The 18,223-nt window shown below is 37.9% G+C and overlaps 1 protein-coding gene across 1 annotated transcript; it reads left to right on the forward strand.

Annotated features, from left to right (window-relative positions):
• Positions 1-898: 898 nt before the first annotated feature.
• LOC116266429 (protein LOW PHOTOSYNTHETIC EFFICIENCY 1, chloroplastic) lies at positions 899-3,810 on the forward strand. The gene is made up of 2 exons (XM_031647651.2): positions 899-1,567; positions 1,661-3,810. The coding sequence occupies exons 1-2, from the start codon at positions 1,339-1,341 to the stop codon at positions 3,565-3,567; spliced, it is 2,136 nt and encodes a 711-aa protein (XP_031503511.1). The 5' UTR covers positions 899-1,338; the 3' UTR covers positions 3,568-3,810.
• The last annotated feature ends 14,413 nt before the right edge of the window (positions 3,811-18,223 follow it).

The raw sequence follows: 18,223 nt of genomic DNA on the forward strand, positions 1-18,223 counted from the left end.
CGAACAATGTATTTATTCTGCATGCATAAGGTACGTTTTTTTTTTATCTAAACTCGGGTTTTCAATCAACAAAAACTACACCCACCCTCTTGAGTTGGTGTTTGGATGACACCCCAAAACATTGTTTTAAAATGGAAACCAAGTTTTGGTACCAATTTTGAGTATTTGAATGTCGTCGCAACTGAGTTTGAAAAAAAACACAGCTTTGACAAAACGTGGTTTTGTAAAATGCAGTGAAAACCCCGATTCCTCCTCGAGTTATCCGCAAAAAAACTAAGTTTTGAATGTCACCTAACAAACCGCGCTTTCAAAACTCATTAAAAATATGGTTTCATAAAACTTAGTTAGATAAGACTGCCATCTAATACTTTGTAACTTTGTTTGTGGACTTTTGTTTGTTCTTAAGGTGGATTCTCATAGCGTTTCAATTTTGGTGTCTCTTTGGAACGCAATAGTGCAACCATTAACTAGTTTTAGTGACACGAAAATGTGTTTGGAACACAATGCTTAGTAGATATGTTATGAAAAATGGACTGATTCATGAAACGCTGGAAAATGCAATGTTATTGTTGTCAAATAGCCTAAATTAAATGGCAAGTGACAATATGGGAAACCGCAGTTGAGGTAAAATTTTTTCCCTTGCCTGGCAGCACAAAATTCCCAAGTTTAGTACATCCTTGAGACCATGTTTTTTCATACTGTACATCAATGTTGCATGAATTTAACCAACCTTATGTACTATACTGATTAATCGAGATAGACTAACACGGTACATGTTAGAGGGAGCTATAGTCCCAATATTGAACTGACATATACATTTCATAGTTCTATAAAACCCAAAAACCAAGGGCCACAACACAGCTTCCTCCCTCCAAAGTAAATCATTTTTACACAACAAACCAGAAGGTCGTCATCCTCTAAATCAATCTCTTCTTTATCCTACTTGACATATGTCGACATTACCGACGCAGGCACACCCCTTCCGGCCCTTCGTCGTGTCTTTCACGCATCGGGCCCTACCAGTTTACCGATGCTGCGTCGAGCTCCCCATTCCGTGGCTGTAAACCGTGGAGCGCTCTGCCACAAGATCCAACGTCTCCCTTTCACTAAAATTGCAAGATTTCTGGATATCCCAAGAAACAGGTCTCGCGAGTAGAAACGACTAGAAATTTCTATAATCATTTCGAGATTTCCAGATAGATTTCAAGCCTAGGCGGCACTGGTCTCTGATTGGGACGAATGTTAATATGGTTCTCCAAGACAGAACAGTATATGAGTCTGTATGGATGAGAACAGCCCATTGATTATTCCATCTTCACAGTCGCAGCCTTGTCCCAAATGCAGACAATGAGTGTATTTCCGTCGAATTTGGAGTATTTGGACGCACCCAAGTCTCAATGTGAGCACAGCGGTTCTTGCATCCCCAGGCGGAGGAGGAGACAATTGGTTTTTGGTGCCTCGGTTAGATGCAATAGCTATAGGGATTGCTTTCCAAGTAATGGCTTCAGTTTGTCTTCTTCCTTCGGCAATCCAAGGGTCTACCAGTGTATGCAATGCCACTCTAGAGGTGGGTTTCTTTTGCACTTCTATGATAAGGTTGACTTTGGTTTCAATGTTGAGTTTGAGAACCATCATCATTTGAGGGTACCTTCTGCTTTAGCGTGGCTTGAGCAAGAACCCTCCGTCTGCGAGCAAATTGATGACGAAAAGGATGATGTTTGTAGCAAGGCTGTCGATTGGAAGCTGGACTCAGTTGTGGGTACAGAATCTGAAGACGGGTATGAAGGAAAAAGTGAGAATAACGTTTCATCCAATACAGAAGGAGGAAACAGAGGTTTCGTTAATCGCAGAAGTTCCAGAATTGACGTCCGGGCTCTTGCGCAGAGATTAAAATTTTCAGAAGGTGTGGAGGACGTGGAAAAGGTTTTGAAGGGGATGGAACTGCCTCCTCCTGTATATTGTTCAATGATTAGGGGTTTCGGGATCGACCGGAGGCTGTCGCCTGCATTCGCCCTCGTTGAATGGCTTAAGAAAAAGAAGGAAGCCGGTCGTGCTGATGTGCTAAACATTTATATATACAACAGTCTCCTTGGTGCAGTCAAGGCATCTGAGCAGTTTGGTGAAACAAGAAGGGTCTTGAATGACATGGAGGAGCAGGGGATCCTTCCAAACATTGTCGCTTACAATACATTGATGGCTATCTACTTAGAGCAAGGAATGATTAGAGAGGCACTCAACATTTTCGAGGAGATTCCATCAAAAGGCCTTTCTCCTAGTTCAGTTTCTTACTCAACAGTATTGCTGGCATACCGAAAAATGGAAGATGCAAGTGGCGCAGTTCGGTTTTTTGGTGGGATACAAGAGATGTACAGGGATGGAGAATTTGGACGAGACTCAACTGAAGACTGGGAAAGGGAATTCCATAAGATTAAGAATTTCACTATCAAAATTTGCTACCAGGTAATGCGGACATTGCTTGTCAGCGGGGAAAATGTTACTCTGGATATCCTAAAACTTTTCAATGATATGGACAAGACGGGCCTTCAGTTCAGCAGAGCTGAGTATGAACGTTTGGTGTGGGCTTGCACAAGCGAAGATCATTTCTCTGTAGCAAAGGAAGTTTATACAAGAATAAGAGAGAGTGGACCAGAGATAAGCCTATCAGTTTGTAACCACGTTATCTGGTTGATGGGGAAGGCTAAGAAATGGTGGGCGGCCCTGGAGATCTATGAGGAGTTGCTGGACAAGGGACCGAAGCCGAACAATTTGTCATACGAGCTTATCGTATCTCACTTCAATGTTCTACTCACAGCAGCCAAGAAAAGAGGAATCTGGAAATGGGCAGTGAGACTGATAGAGAAAATGCAAGACAAAGGTCTAAAACCGAGTAGTCGGGAGTGGAACTCTGTTCTGATTGCATGTGCAAGGGCTTCCGAAGCATCGGTGGCAGTTCAGATATTCATGAGGATGGTGGAGCAGGGTGAAAAGCCAACAATTCATTCTTATGGGGCTTTGCTTAGTGCACTTGAGAAAGCTAAGATGTATGATAAAGCTATCACTGTCTGGCAGCATATGTATAAAGTCAATGTCCAGCCAAATTTATATGCATATACAACCATGGCCTTGATCTATATTGGAAATGGGAACTACAAGAACGTGGATGCACTTGTGCAAGAGATGGTTTCACGTGGAATTGAGCCAAGTGTTGTCACTTTTAATGCCATAATCAGTGGCTGTGCACGTAATGGCTTGGGAAGTGTTGCATTTGAATGGTTTCACCATATGGAAGTTAGGGGTGTTGCACCAAATGAGATAACATATGAAATGCTGATCGAAGCTCTTGCCAAAGATGGCAAACCAAGACTTGCATATGATGTCTACTTGAGAGCAAGAAATGAAGGAAAGATTCTTTCTTCCAAAGCCTACGATGCTATCTTGATGTCCTCACAGACTTATAATGCAAGCATAGACGCAAGTCTTTTGGGACCTCGGCCTCCTGGAAGGAGGGTGGATGGAAAGACTAGCTCAGAATTATTTGGTGTAGAAGATGCGGCTAGAAGAGGATGATACTTGCAAATGGAGGAGTACGAATGATGTGAAGAGATAAACATGTAATTGAAAGTTAGGGCTGCAATATCAACTGGCTTGCAGTCTCTTCACTTGATGTACAGTTCCCATTATATATAATTCACTTGATGATATTTCCAAGTTGATTTTCATGCATTTGTTTCTTATTATTTGTGCCAGAAGAAAATTGAGTTGCGTGTTTTCTTTTTCCTTGTACCTGAGCGCTTTAAATGCTCTGCATTGACAGCCTCCATATACAAAAAATTTCTTGGATTCAACAAGAATACCAGAGATTAAATGTTACTTTCATTTAACATCCTTTTATTCATTGTGTTATTTCGGCTTCAGGTTTTGCAGGTTCCACTAGGTACTAAATTTTGAAGCTCATAAAGATAGTTCTGATTTTTTAAATTGCAGAATTTAACATATTTCAGACCTCCATGACTACTGAACCACAAGAAGGTGCACAAAGCCGCAAACCACTATGCTGATCAAAATTAGGCAATATTTTAGTCATTTAGTAATTTTCGGTGATGTAGACATCTATGGTATCTATTTTCTTTGCTATGTTGTGAATACTATTACGGTATTACCGTTCAATAATTCCACAGTACTGTTTCAGAATTAGCTCATCATGTCTTTAGTTTGTTTCTATTAGGTTAGCTGTTTGCATGGTTATTGTATGCTGATATATCTATTGTACTATCCAGCATAATTTAAATTCGATAATATGCACCTGCATGCAGCATGGTACTGACGTTTTCTTCAACAGAAATTTCATTTATTCATACTCATGATGTTCCATTAACATACCAAACCAAGTTATACCTTTTATTCTACACATTTTCCTTTTCAATGATGAGTTAAATTTGATTTTTACCTTTTTCAAATGGCTTATTTGTCTGTATTTTTATTTTAAATTTCATCTGCATTAGTGAAGTGATAAATGTCGTTTTCTTTATGATTATGCTTTAGTGCATGTCTTGTCTTAATATTTGGCAAATTTATTTCTTTAGTTTGTTCTACAACTAAGCTTCTTACTGTTCTGATTGTTTCATGGTTGCCTCCTTGTTTCCTTTTCTAGCTTTGTGATGACTGTATTTTTAGCTCCCAGTTCTGAGTTTTAGGGACTTTTCCCCAGCAAATGATGTTTAAAGAGTAATATGAAAGATCGGTTCTAAACAAATATGGAACCATCTTCAAAGATAGCTGACATGACTAAATTGGACATATGGAATATTGGAAGCATCACATGTTATATAAACAGTTTAGTTTACCTTTGATTTAGGTTGAAGTAATCTAGTTTATTTTTCAGCATATATGCACTGAGTGACTGAAGCACTGTAAAGAATATATGAAGAAATAGGGGCACATTATTTTGATAAACAAGCACCGCTTCTACATAAATTTTGCATATATTCATATGTTGCATGACATGAGTTTCAGTATAGGACACCATATGACTGCGACATGGAAAATATTGAAAAACAGACACACTTGGACACACACACCATATTTTTGAAAAGGAGATAGGAGATTAAATTGTCTCTCGCAAAGCGGGGGGAGGTGGGGGGGGAGAGAGGAGCATCTCACATCCTGTTCCTCACCTTTCCAGATTTGTTTTATAGAAAAGGAAAATATATTTTTCCTGTCAAATAAAAAATGAATGGGCCAGGGGGTTGCAGTGAAATTTGTCCCTCATTCCTCCTAGAATTTTGATTTCTGTGTGGGGATGTGAATATGAAAGTTGGGGGTGTTACTCCAAATGAGATGGCATATGAAATGCTGCCAATTGATGGTAAACCAAGACTTGCATATACTATCTATTAAAGAGTATGAAATGGAGGGGAACTCTCTGTTCCAAAACCTATAATGCTATCTTGAGGTTCTCACAGAATTATATTGCAAGCATAGAAGAGGGTGATAGAAATAAAGGGGTGATGCTATTTACTTTTGGGACCTTGGCCTCCTGGAAGGGGTGTTTCAATTAGGTCAGAATTATTTGCTGTAGAAGATGCTGCTCGAAGTGATTGATACAAAAATTGAGAAATGGAGGACTATGAGTGATGTGCAGAAATAAATAATGCAATTGAAAGTTACACATAAAAAATGACTGGCTTCAGCTGTTACTTCACTTAATGTATATTTTCCATTATATACAATTCACTTGATGCCATATTCAGGCAATTTTTTATGGGCTCAGTTATTATTTCCATCAGAAGTAAGTAGATTTGCATGTTCCTTGTTTCTTTTATCCGAAAGCTTGGAAATCTCTTTATTCACATCCTCCGTATACAACTTGCTGCTTGGATTCAACATGAATACTAAATATTAAATGTTATTTTTCATTTAATGTTTTTGTGTGTCTTGCTCCTTTCTGGCTTCAGTTTAGGTAGTGAATTTCTGCCTAATAAAAGGGAATTGGTTCAATCTCAAACATGACTATTGAACAGCAAGAAAGAAGCAAGTTTCTCTGTTGGTTAAAGTTAGAGTTTAAACCCATTGTCACAAATGCGATTCTCGGGTTGTTATAGTTAAGGTTTCCATCTAGCACTAAATAGAAACTTGAAATTGTATTTTTCTTAGGAAATCTTGGAATAAAAAACCAATGTCATAAAAAAAGTAATGAAGATATGAGCTTTTCTACTATTTTTCTTATGAAAACATTGATAAAAAAGTCAAAAACAGTTACTGAAATGTTAAAAGAGAAAACAAATATAAATATACTAACAGATTCTTATAAAAACCTCACAAGAAAATTCTGGTCGTTTTGCTTGGGTGATAACTTCAAAATATCACAATAAATTCCTTTTCTTTTATAACTACTTTTTGGACATATTTTGAAAATATCACAAGTATTTGTGATGATGATTAAAGCTAGGCAGTATTCCAATGATTCAATAAATAACATCTATGTTGATGTCTATGATATTTATTTTTTTAGCACTACAGTTGTCTGGTTCATTGAGATTTTATAAGGCCGTGTGAATTGCTGTTGCATATTCAGCAACTATTACTTCCTCTAACATTATTGTCTTTTAATGAATTATCCCGATCCTTATCACCAACTTTAGTTTAATTTCAGAATAGCACATCATATTTGATTTTGATTCCATTTTTATTAGGTCAGCGTTCTGTGAGGCTGTAGTCTGCTGATAATTACTATTGTGCTATCCGGCATGATCTAAATTTGTTAATTTTATCTGCATCCTGCAGGTTTTTTATTCTGCATAGATTTTGATTTGCTTTCATAATCATGATGTTTCATAAATATATTCTTAAATCATGGTATATGGTTCTTCTATATAAATCCCTTTCAAGTTTTTGATATTCATTTTTGTCCTTTTACCAAATGGCTTACTCACCATCCCTGGCTCTCAGTTTAGGATCCTTTCCTCCAGAGTATTGAAAAATAAGGTAAAAAATACTTAAAAAAATCTGCATATGTTCATCATGTGGAGGGTCGGAGGCAGACATGAGTGAATGTGGTATCTGAAATATTGGGTCCATCAAATGGTTTGGAAACTGTTCACTTTGCCTATTTCTCTGTTGAATTGTTCTATTTTGTTTTGAAGGTCATGCACCATATCACTATAATGAGAATTGCCAAAGAGACATTGGAGACCATGCTTTACTAAAGAAAGCACCTACTTTGCATGGATTAGGCATATAATAGATGTGAAAGAAAGCAGTCCTGCATGGATCATTTGTGGCAATAGGGAAACATGGATAACAGCATCTTCAGATCGGTCCATCTTCAGATCCCACCTAAACCATTTTTTACTTCCAATAAATATTTGTGCATAAGTACTTTCTGAAGATTTAACTATTTCCTCTTGTTATTCCGAAAACCCAACTTATAAGAAACAGCTGAATGCAGAATCCAGAACATCCAGGTTGCAGTCGATGGGATCCTCTCCAAAAACTCGTGCTGCTTTATTCTTTTCTCCAGACAATCAAGATATTTATTATGGCAGCTCTTGGTGCTCATTTTGAGAAAAAGCCCTGTGCAGAAGCAGTGGGAAATCTAAATCACCAATGTTGAAAGCAAGGGAATGAGCAAAAGCTATCATGCAGCAACATCATATTTGCTCTCATAAAGAAGCTCATAAGCAAAGGTTGTGGCTCCCATTTTCTCACCATTGGTAATCTAGCTCTTTCATGCCTGCTGGACAGAATAAACATAGCAATCTCATCCTAAAATTGTTTGTTTAGATGCATTGGAGTGGCTTATCTAAGTTAGCCTCCAATTGCGAAGTCATTGTCTTCATGAACATTGCTTTTTGCCATTCTGAGAAACTAATGATATCAGATTTATTTGCACCAAGTTGTTTTAATTGAAAAGACCAATTTCACTTGATTTAACAAATAATTTACGAATTATGTGTGCTTTCTGCCAATTTCCCATGCATATTCTCGATGGCTTTTCCAGTGAGAGTATGCTTTATGACTCTCCGTGGATAACTAATAAGATTTGAGTGCACATGGTTAAACGTTTCAATTACAATCATTTCACAAGGGAAGTTTCCAAGACTGCTGTGAAGTTCTCTTCTTTTGGCTCCACACTTGGAAAGCCTATTAATAGATCTTCCCTTTTAAAATCTTGCAGTTCTCGGCAACATCAGACCCTGAAGCATGGTGTCCAAGTTTTTGCAGTTAAATTATCAGTTTTATTTAACTAGAAGTATAGCTGTCAAAAATCCTTGTCATTCTTGCCACCTAAAACATAAATTGGTCTTGTACTTGTTTGCTCGGTGTTATGAGTGAATCATTCTGTGGCAAGCTGAATTTGTGTGTGCATGAATCCCTGGTTTACTAAGGTATACTTTTTGCAGAACTGGTTTTAACACCTGCTAATGATGGGACTTTTCAGATTGGATGGTAATGTTGATCTTCAGAATCATACGGTAATGAGTTAAGAGTGCAGAACATGTATGTGGTCCAACATTGAAGCCTACATTCACAGGAAGGGAGAACAGTCGAGTGTATCATAAATAATAGAAATGCTAAGGTTTGATGGAAAGAGACGTTAAGGACAAGGTGACTTAGTAAAGTGGTAGGAAATGGTGTCCAAAAACTCCGGACAGGGGAGGTACTAATCTTAATAAGAGAAAGTACGCATGGTCTGAGAAGGCAATAGGGTCTAGGGAGTTGATACAGGTTTAAAAGGATAATACGAAGTGGGCTCTGTCACTCCCAAAATCTCAAGTTGGTATGCCTATGTTGGAGAGACGTAACTTGCTAGTGATGAGAATGAACTGGTCCTTGTACTGAGGATTTGAAAGGACATCTTTAAGTTGCTATTGGCTTTCCCTGCATTGGTTTTGAATCAGCTTGAGCTGTAATTTTTTCCATGATAAAATGACAATCTGCTTCTATGTGGTTAGTCCTTTCATAGAAAACATAATTGATCTGTACACAGTTGCTGCATTTAGAGTAAGGTTATAGGTTCTTCGATCTCAAGCTTCATATCCTTTAAAACTGACTCATATAATTTGCAAGTGCCTGATGCCGTTATTTTATATTTTACTTAGACTTGATTTAGCAATGTCCTGCTTCTTACCATGCCAAGGTGACAGGATTACCTCCTACATGCAAGCAGCACCATGTGTCGGATTTTCTGCATGCTAATCAAGTACATGAATACCTACCACTCTTTGAGGATTCACTTGTCTTCAGGTCCTTCCCACACTTTGGTCTCACTTTTGACTTGGAATTTTGACTTGGATCAACTGGAGTATGTGATGTCGGCTACCAATATGCATGTTTCCTTCAATAGGTTTCAGATGTACTTTGTTTGACATACGAATATGCCTATTTTGAATGTGCAACTTCAATTCCCAATAAGAACTTGAGTTGTTCATGAAAAATTGGTCCTCTTGGTTTTGCTTGCGGGGTTTAGGCAGTCTTTAGTGATGACAATATTACAGACCGGAATGAGCAAATCAATCAAATGTCAGACTATTTAATATGTCCATTAACCAATATTAAACCATGTTAGAGAGCTTCAACATCTAAAGCATTGTCACATATCGTGTATAGGTATAACACGACAAGTAATTTCTCGGGTATAATACAGTAAAGTTGTACATCTTAGAAATATCTTGGTGAATTTTTGAAAAAAACTAAAACATTTAATAAATCTTAAAAATTATAAAAAAATAAAAAATAATAAAAAATATAAAAAAGTAAAAAAATGCATATAATACACATTTTTTTTCACTAATAGCTGCCTAAGCTCCTTGTTTTTTTCTTCCCAAAGGTAGAAGCTTTATATCTGCTGATCATCTCCCGCCAGAAACTAGTGGCACCCTGCCTAATCCCACTACCATTTTTTTTTGTTTTAAATGTGGTCAATCAAAATTTGACCACATACCCATGTCGCTGTACCCACTTACGGACACAGGTACTTGGGTAGATCACACGCACCCATGTGGCTTAGACCATCTTAAATATGTTCAGAGTTTTTTCATTTTCAATTGTTTCCCATTCATCTTTTTTCCACAAGAACATTTTCTTTTTGGCCTCATAACCAATTTACCAATTTAGCTGAAGCATTGAATCAGACAAATCACCAAAATCAGCCTTAATCAAGCGATCTTTCTGACCTAACTTGCTCTTCTAAATTCGCATCCCTATTGTTTAATGTCCGACTAATTGTCAATACAATGAATGATGGTGCAGATCTTAAAGGGTTGATTAAGGCTTTCTCTATGGGCTCTCTGATTGGCCCAACACTTTTTATATAAGACAACGCGAAGTATTCATCTGGGTAAGGTGCAATCCTCCGAGCCAGCAACAGACCACAAAGTTGCATCCCACGAAGCCAATAAAGTATAGACAAAAGTAAAAGGCCAAGATATGGAGCGTCCTTTTCTTCTCCTCTCATGCTTACCAAATTATATCTCAACCAATTTGCGGATATCAGAAACCTTATCACAAGTCAGATGAGGCAAATATAATATTATAAACAATAGTTCACAGACATCATGTGTGAAGCAATTGAGGTGATATAAAAAATTGTGGGCGGCCAACTTAGGACGGACGCATTTATTGAGTTGAGATCATTCTGAAGATTCTTTTCTATATCCCTCCTATTCCTTTATAGTATTCCAAAGTCGTCCTTCGTTTTCTTTAAGCCATGACAAATTGGTTTTGAAGTTATGGACTACTATTGAAATGAACGGCAAAAAAATAGCCAAATAAGGCAGGCAATTTTTTGGCACATAAATATACTTGACATAAAAACCCAAAGGTCATATCCTTCTGTTTCTCAGGTTCTGCTTTGATTTGAGTTTTAGGTGGATTTAGAACACACCCTTCAACTCAAATGTCGTGTTAACAGAGTGAGTAAGTAGAACCGAAGCATGACATCTACGAAAATCGAATGGTTGGCGCACCATTTTCGATGTACCTGTTTGACCAGTAAAGCCAATATTTTATCATGAATTCAAGGCTCATTGGACATGAGATCGCACCCATGTAGTTGGTTTTACTGGAAAACATATGTATTGTGTATGAATATTTGTTACGTTTAGATGGGAAATAAGATATATCTTCCACCCTAAGTAGACTTCCTACTTAGCGTGACGATAGTGAGGACTACTTCCAACCGTTCAAAAAGAAGGAATGAATTTGAATAGCTTGAAATGATAAACAATATTGCTGCTAATGTGGGGACTACTGTTATAAAGAAAAAATTATTTTATGATTTATGGATGAAAGCCTAGGAGCAAACTCAATGAACACAATAAATAATTTGTGACCAATCTGATTATGATGTTCGCCCGTCCCTTCACCTTTATTAAATGACTTACAGTGGGAAAAGAAAAATAAGATAAGAAGAGAGAATGATCAAGTTTGGTGGTAGTCGAGATTCAATGTAAATACAATCTCCTTCCGTTCCTTTGGCGTTGGCGCCAGGAGGAGGGGCTGAGTTTGAGCCAAGCCATTTTCTCCAATAGGAAAACACTCCTTTAGTTCAAACATCTTCCTCCATTCTCCCTCACAGTGTTGATCTAGACAGTGCTCGCTAAGCTAAGCAACTCCTGTTTTTTGTTGATAGAGAGCTTATCTTACCAGTGCTCATGACGTATGGTGAGCAAACGAAGAAGGCGAAGACCTATGCTTCTTTATAACGGCTTTCCTTTCCCGTCTCGATCTGTTCTCGGTCCTAGTGATCTGTGGAGCGAGAACAAATATCAGATAGAGAACGATGATTCTCGTATGGAAATGAAAGCGCTAGTTGAGTTTCGTCTTTCGAGCGATTTGGATTGGTCTTGTGTGATGCCTCGTTTGAGTTGATGCTTTGGAAGTTTTTCGTATATCCGTTGAGGTCCACTTCAACTTTACCGTCCCTTTCTTTTTCTTTTCCCGCCGGCCTTAGCTCCACCTTAATTTTTTTTTAAATTTACATATAAATTTTAAAAGATTTTACTTGTTTTATATAAAAACTTTGAAAAATAATATTTCAACTGGTGTCAAAAGTCTATGCTCTCAGGCTTCTCACATTCTCTCCATCCATGATTGTTGGTCTCTGACATATGTCGGTGGCAGCAGAGGGTAACCACTCCCTATCAAAAGAAAGAGCAAAAGGAGGAAGAAGAGAGATGGAGCCAATAAAATGAAAATTCATATCAAAATTGGTCTTATGTCGGTGGCAGCAGAGGGTAACCACTCCCTATAAAAAAAAAGAGCAAAAGGAGGAAGAAGAGAGATGGAGCCGATAAAATGAAAATTCATATCAAAATTTGAAGACAAGAAGTCCCCTAAGTTGGAGAATCTAGATTGCCGATAAAGAGAGACGGAGAATCTGGATTGCCGATGCAAATTGGACGGCCAAGGTTTGATGTCCAATCACTTACAGGTTTGGATCAATGGATGAAGAAACCATCCGACCTTTCACAATTCACAACACATTGTTAGATGCCTTGCATCCTTATGTTTAATCATACATGCCCGATACAATGCATTGGGTGGCTTTGATTCGAGGGAGTTCAAGATGAACCCAACATTTCAAAAGAGAGAGAGAGCCAAGTTGGGGGAGAGCTGAGTGCAGCTTATGATTAGCAATAAAATATTATTTTAAGTATACCTTTTTGCCATAGGCTTTCACCAACACTTTTAGTTGGTCGACCAGGGAACCCACTTTAAGCTCTCGCCCCTCTTTCCTCACATCCAATACCAAGCCAGAAAAAGGTTGGTTTTGCCTCGAGAAACAGTACTTTGGTGTGTGTACAGCCTTGTATTAGAAACTCAGAAGATTATATAACCATAACAGTGCCACTCAGCTAGAAATTTTTCTTTAGGAGACACCATTACTTTAAATTTCAAATTTTAAGAAGCGCTCATATGTCAAAAAATTGAAAATTAATAAAATGTCTATATATAAATAAAGCAAACTTTATTAGCTGGTATGGGCAATTGCTTACAGCAGCCGCACGCGGCGGAGCCGCCACTAGAGACTATAGGGCTCAGACCAAGGTTAGCACTTAGCACTCTCTTTGGCCTGAGAAATGTAGGCCGTTCTTTGCTATGAGTGTATGACCTCCAGGTAACCGATCTTTTTGGCGTGCTTTGCTTTAGGGAACTCTTGTTGGTTGTCTCCTTCAATCGACTTCGAGGGGAAAACTGAAAACTTGTACTAATGGTAGGCTGATTGCCAGCGACAAAAGCGCCCTCTACCTAATAATGTGAAGATTCTTTAGCTTGAGTAAACAGAAGCGTGTCCTTCTCATTGACATTATCACAATCTAAAGATGCTTTAGAGTTTTAGTGCCTTAAAGCTACTTTTTTTAGTATGATATTTTCAATTTACTTAGTGGAGTAATCCCACCACCTGGAATAAAAGCCGAAACCTTTCTCCTTTGCCCTTAAGGTTTACGGCCACGTTAATAGGGGTGGACACGAGCCAAGTCGAGCCCGAGTTCAGTCAGCTCGAGCTCGGCTCGACTAATGAAACCTTGAGCTCGACTAGGTTCGAGCTTGAAAATAGCTCCACGGAAGCAGCTCGAGCTCAACTCGATTAAGACTCGACAAAATCGTTTGAATAGAATTGATATTCATCATTACGTGTTGAGCTTGAACTCGACAAAATCGTAAACTTGTTTGAATATATTGACTTGATTAAGGTTCAACAAACTCTAGTAAGGCTTGAGCTCGAGCTCAACTCGATTATTTGAATGAGTTGACTCATGAACTCGAGCTCGACTCGTTAAGCAAATGACTCGGCTCGAACTCGTTCACGAGTCGTTATTCATCCCTACACGCCAATACCTAGTGCGAGTTCAATGTATTAATATCTTCATACTGCATTATATGACAAAAATGCCCTTTAGAAAAAAGACCCAAAGTAAGGGTAATGATGGAGAAAAGGGAGAATTCCTTATGACAAGATAAAAATACCCCTGGGGTCAAACACGAGGCCGGGACACCCACTGCTCCGCCAGCCAGTGCTTTGTGAGAAGCAATATAGGTGCTTAGTGTGTCCACATGATTTTTGGCAATGTTGCTGATTGATTCTTTGATAATAGGTATCAAGCTTGAGTACTTTTGGAAAAATTCTTCAAAGGGTGGCCTCGTTCCAATCATGTCATTTTCAACTTGGCCCGTGAACAATGGTTGGTTGCCACATGCAAACACGACAATATCATATCCTTCCCGATTTTCCACCATAGTGGCTGTTTTGTCTCATCATTATTGGTGCATGAATCATATTATAAGTGTTTTTTTCTTGTTTTGCATGGCAATTTGGGGTTAGGCAGGCACTTGAATCATGCCAGTAGAGACATTTATTAGTAAAGGTCTTTTATTTTAACTCTAACCTCCTAACCAAGTGGATCACGAACTTGTTTGTTCTTTATTGCAAGGGATGCTTTCCTTGGATAGATTGCTTAGATGGCAAGGGTGGGAAAATAGAGTTTTTTACTTAGGAGGGGCTGTACTAACCTGAACTGGTGGATCGTAACCCGCTCCTTAGCACTTTTGGTTTCAGTTAATTAAAAACAAGTTAGAAACTAGAATAAACAATCACTTAACAATCTCTTTTATAAGTCGTAAAGATTATTCATCATTTCTTAGATACTGAGACCAAATCCTTCCGTTTATAAAACACGAGAAAGTTAAAATTTGGAATTCTTTTATACGTGCACCCCTAAAAAAGTTACATGATATCAATTTTCACTAGAAAAAACATATTTAGAACCGCAAATCTCAAAATTTTATACAAATGTCATTTTATTCTCATCAAAATACCAAATTATAAACTGTGTCCATGGTCCAAGTCATTGCTGACATTAGAAAGGAGCATTGATGTATTCATCTGCAACCTTTCTTTGGTTTAGGGGCATGTGCTATTGTCTCTCGAAAGAACTCTTAATTTCAAGTTACTTGCATCAAAGTTGTAGTTACTATGAGTCACCTAACCCAGCCGGTTGCGCTACTCATAATTGAGAGAAAGAAAAAAAAAGTGTCAGTGTCAGCGGCAGGGCCTGGCCCGGTACTCGGTTCGATTAATTTTTTAATATTAAAAAGTATTTTATATTAAAAAAATTATTTAATATTATTATTTTTTTTATTTTAATCTTGGCTCAAGCTTGAGTATCGAGTATTGAACCTGAGCCCCGAGCTTGGGTTTTGGGTGTCCGGCCGACCCCAGCCTGACTCTTTTCCGGCCAGGCTGGGCTGGCCCATGCCCAAGGATGAATTATAGAGTCCTTCGTGGGTAAGAAATGGAAGGGATTGCAGCCGGCAAGTGATGATGGGATGAGGTAGGAAGTCGGTTCCGTGTGGGACAAAGGAAGAAGCAAACGTGAGATGAAGGCGACAAGGTGTGCTTCTTTCCGAATTAGAAAGGCACGGCGGATGTAAATGAGGGGGGAGATTCCCGACTGCTAGCCATCAGGAGAGACCTTGAGAAGAAAAAGGAATTCCACGCCAATGTTGTGTAGTGAATCAACTTGCGTGTACGGCGAAACGAAAGGTCCAACATGCTCTTTCAAAGATTATCGGCCACACTTTAACTTTGCTTAGAAAAGACCGAACCATTTGGGTGCACAATCAAACTTTCCATCTCTTTTTCTGGCGCAGAGAGAGAAAGAGATAGAGAGAGCCGATAAAATGAAAATCAATACAAAAATTGAGGGACAAGACAAGAAAGTTACAATAACAAACGCAAAACATAAGGAGAGAGAGAGAGAAAGAGGTGATATGCAACATAACCTTATGAATATGATCTTAAGAGTAATTTGATGGGTAGTCATTTTTTATTTTAATTATATTTTTTACTAATAAAAAATGAATGGTTGTTATAACATCTGATAGTAGAAAAATCGATAAGAACAACTTGGACTGATAAACATGTCAAGAATGTTCACGTTTTGTTTACAATAATTTTTTTACAAAACGTAGAGACATGGTTTTTAAACTATACACATACAAATGTCCTAATGTACTCATATATATATATATATATATATAAAGAGATAGAGAGAGGGAGAATGGAAAGAAAAAGGTAAGACACTTTAATTTAGTAATAGTTTACCACCTTTTCTACTTTTGGTTTTTAATGTCAATATGAAAATTAATTGTCAAGATCAATTTGAAGGTCTGGGCACCTTGTCCCTAATGAAAAAGAGGGAGATATGAGGATTGCCATGAAATCCTTTAAACACCACTGTGCAAGTGCCTCCGATTTTACGGAGATCTGTCTTCAAGTTTTTTCTTAGCCACCTACCCTTATCCTGGTTTTATGCTTTTCCTATGCTATGTTCCATACACATTTTTTAAATCTATTTGTCCTCATGTTTCTTGAGAAAGTTCCATCATTTTATAGTTTATGTCATCATGAACTAATTCCTCATAGTTTATATCATCATGAACTAGTTTCCTAATTACAACTTGAGATTGAGATTTGAAATTAAGTACACCAACTTGAATCCATTTGGGGATGTAAATGGATCAGATTTGAATTATGTATTCAACCAAACTGTTTTAAAACAAGAAAAAATATCCAATTAAGAAAGGGCATCTGGCCCTATTCGGATTTAAATAAATACCCATTTGGATTTAGATTTGAATTCAGATTCAGTTTCAAATAAACATCTTATGTCAAATATTTATACATTTTAAAAGTCAAAAGATAGTTTAGATTCAATCAGGATTTAAATTTAGAAGTCAAAGGACATATTTGATTCTAAATTTGAATGCACATATTGAATATCTGATCAATCGAATATAATAAAGAGTAGTTTTCATTGGAATCGCAGCCGATGACATTCCTAGCAATACTTATATGAACAAAGAAAACGTCCCCTTCAAAGAGAACATAATTGCCAACGTCGAGCGTTTTTTGTGACGAAACCTTCGCCATGTGCAATGAAATCGGCCCGGCGGTGAATCGATTGGACGAAAATGCCCCCGTCCGGTTCCATTCCCACCGTCAAAAACCTTATCCCTTATCCGTCGTCAGTGGCTGGAGCGAAAAGGGGCATCATCAGTCCCGTACATCTGCCAACAACTGATTCTTTGTTTATTGTAATTATCTCGAAAGCATAAGGGTGTTTCGGTCTTTCTAGGAAGCCGATTACGACGTCAATCGACTAAAGTACCTTGGTTTGCATTAAATACAACGGGCTTTGGCCCGATTGACGACCTAACTTATTGTTTCGGTCTCAAACCTTTTTATTTTTGTCATCTTATATTTCCTACTTAAAAATTTATTAAATGTCTGCAATTTTTTAAGAGTGTTACTGCAGTTTCCAATGAATATACTATATTGACATGAAGGTCAACTTAATCTAGATTCAGATCCGATACCAACACTAGTTGTGTCAATTGTTTTGACCAATTCTCGGAACCAAACAGGAAACCCTAATCTGTGGGGGAGGGATACATCCAAGAGGTCGAAAATTCTCTCAAATTCTCTCATTTTCTTCCTTGTCCCTCGAGATCTGGGTCTTTCGAAACTTGAGTAAGGAATAATATGTCTGTCAACTAGAATGTCACACATCTCTTATTAGGGTTGTTCAACTCTAGCTTGACTCGAACTCGCTCAATAAACTTGACCCGAACTCGACTCGTTTGTTAAACGATTCGAGTTCGAGTTAAGAAATGAACTCAACAACCTAAACGAGTCGAACACGACTTAAGTGAGCTTGACTCGGTTGAACTCGGTTAAGCTCGATAAAGAAAGTATATAAAACGGGTTTCATAAAATTATCAAAAAAGTAGATTACTCAAAAGGGTATGCACCTGACTGGTATGTAGGATGTTCCATGTTCATATCTATTTGCCGCCTCTTTATTGAAAAAGAATAATAATAATTTCTTAATGAAATGTTTGGCTCAGCTCAAGAAAATCTTCAGCTCGAGCTTAATCGAGCCGAATCGTGTTGAGTTCAAATTTTAAGAACTCGAGCCGAGTCGAGCTCGAGCTAATGCAATTGAGCTTGACTTGAACTCGGAACTCGAGCCGAGTTCGAGTTTCTATCAAGACACTCGAACTGAGTTCGAGCTGGCTCAACTCAACTCAAACTCGCTCATGAACAGCCCTACCTATCATTTATAGTCTTGAGAAGTAGTGACCATGAAAATCTAATTAGCTAATAGAATGTTAGCATACCTTTTTATGAATCTGAGACAGGTAGTGTTTCATAAAA

Source organism: Nymphaea colorata, chromosome 12, assembly GCF_008831285.2.
Source record: "Nymphaea colorata isolate Beijing-Zhang1983 chromosome 12, ASM883128v2, whole genome shotgun sequence".
NCBI lineage: Eukaryota > Viridiplantae > Streptophyta > Magnoliopsida > Nymphaeales > Nymphaeaceae > Nymphaea > Nymphaea colorata.

Coding starts and splice junctions, on each gene's coding strand:
- LOC116266429 (XM_031647651.2), top strand. CDS start 1,339: ATGCAGACAATGAGTGTATTTCCGTCGAATTTGGAGTATTTGGACGCA. Junction 1,568..1,660: donor TATGCAATGCCACTCTAGAG/GTGGGTTTCTTT, acceptor CTTCTGCTTTAG/CGTGGCTTGAGCAAGAACCC.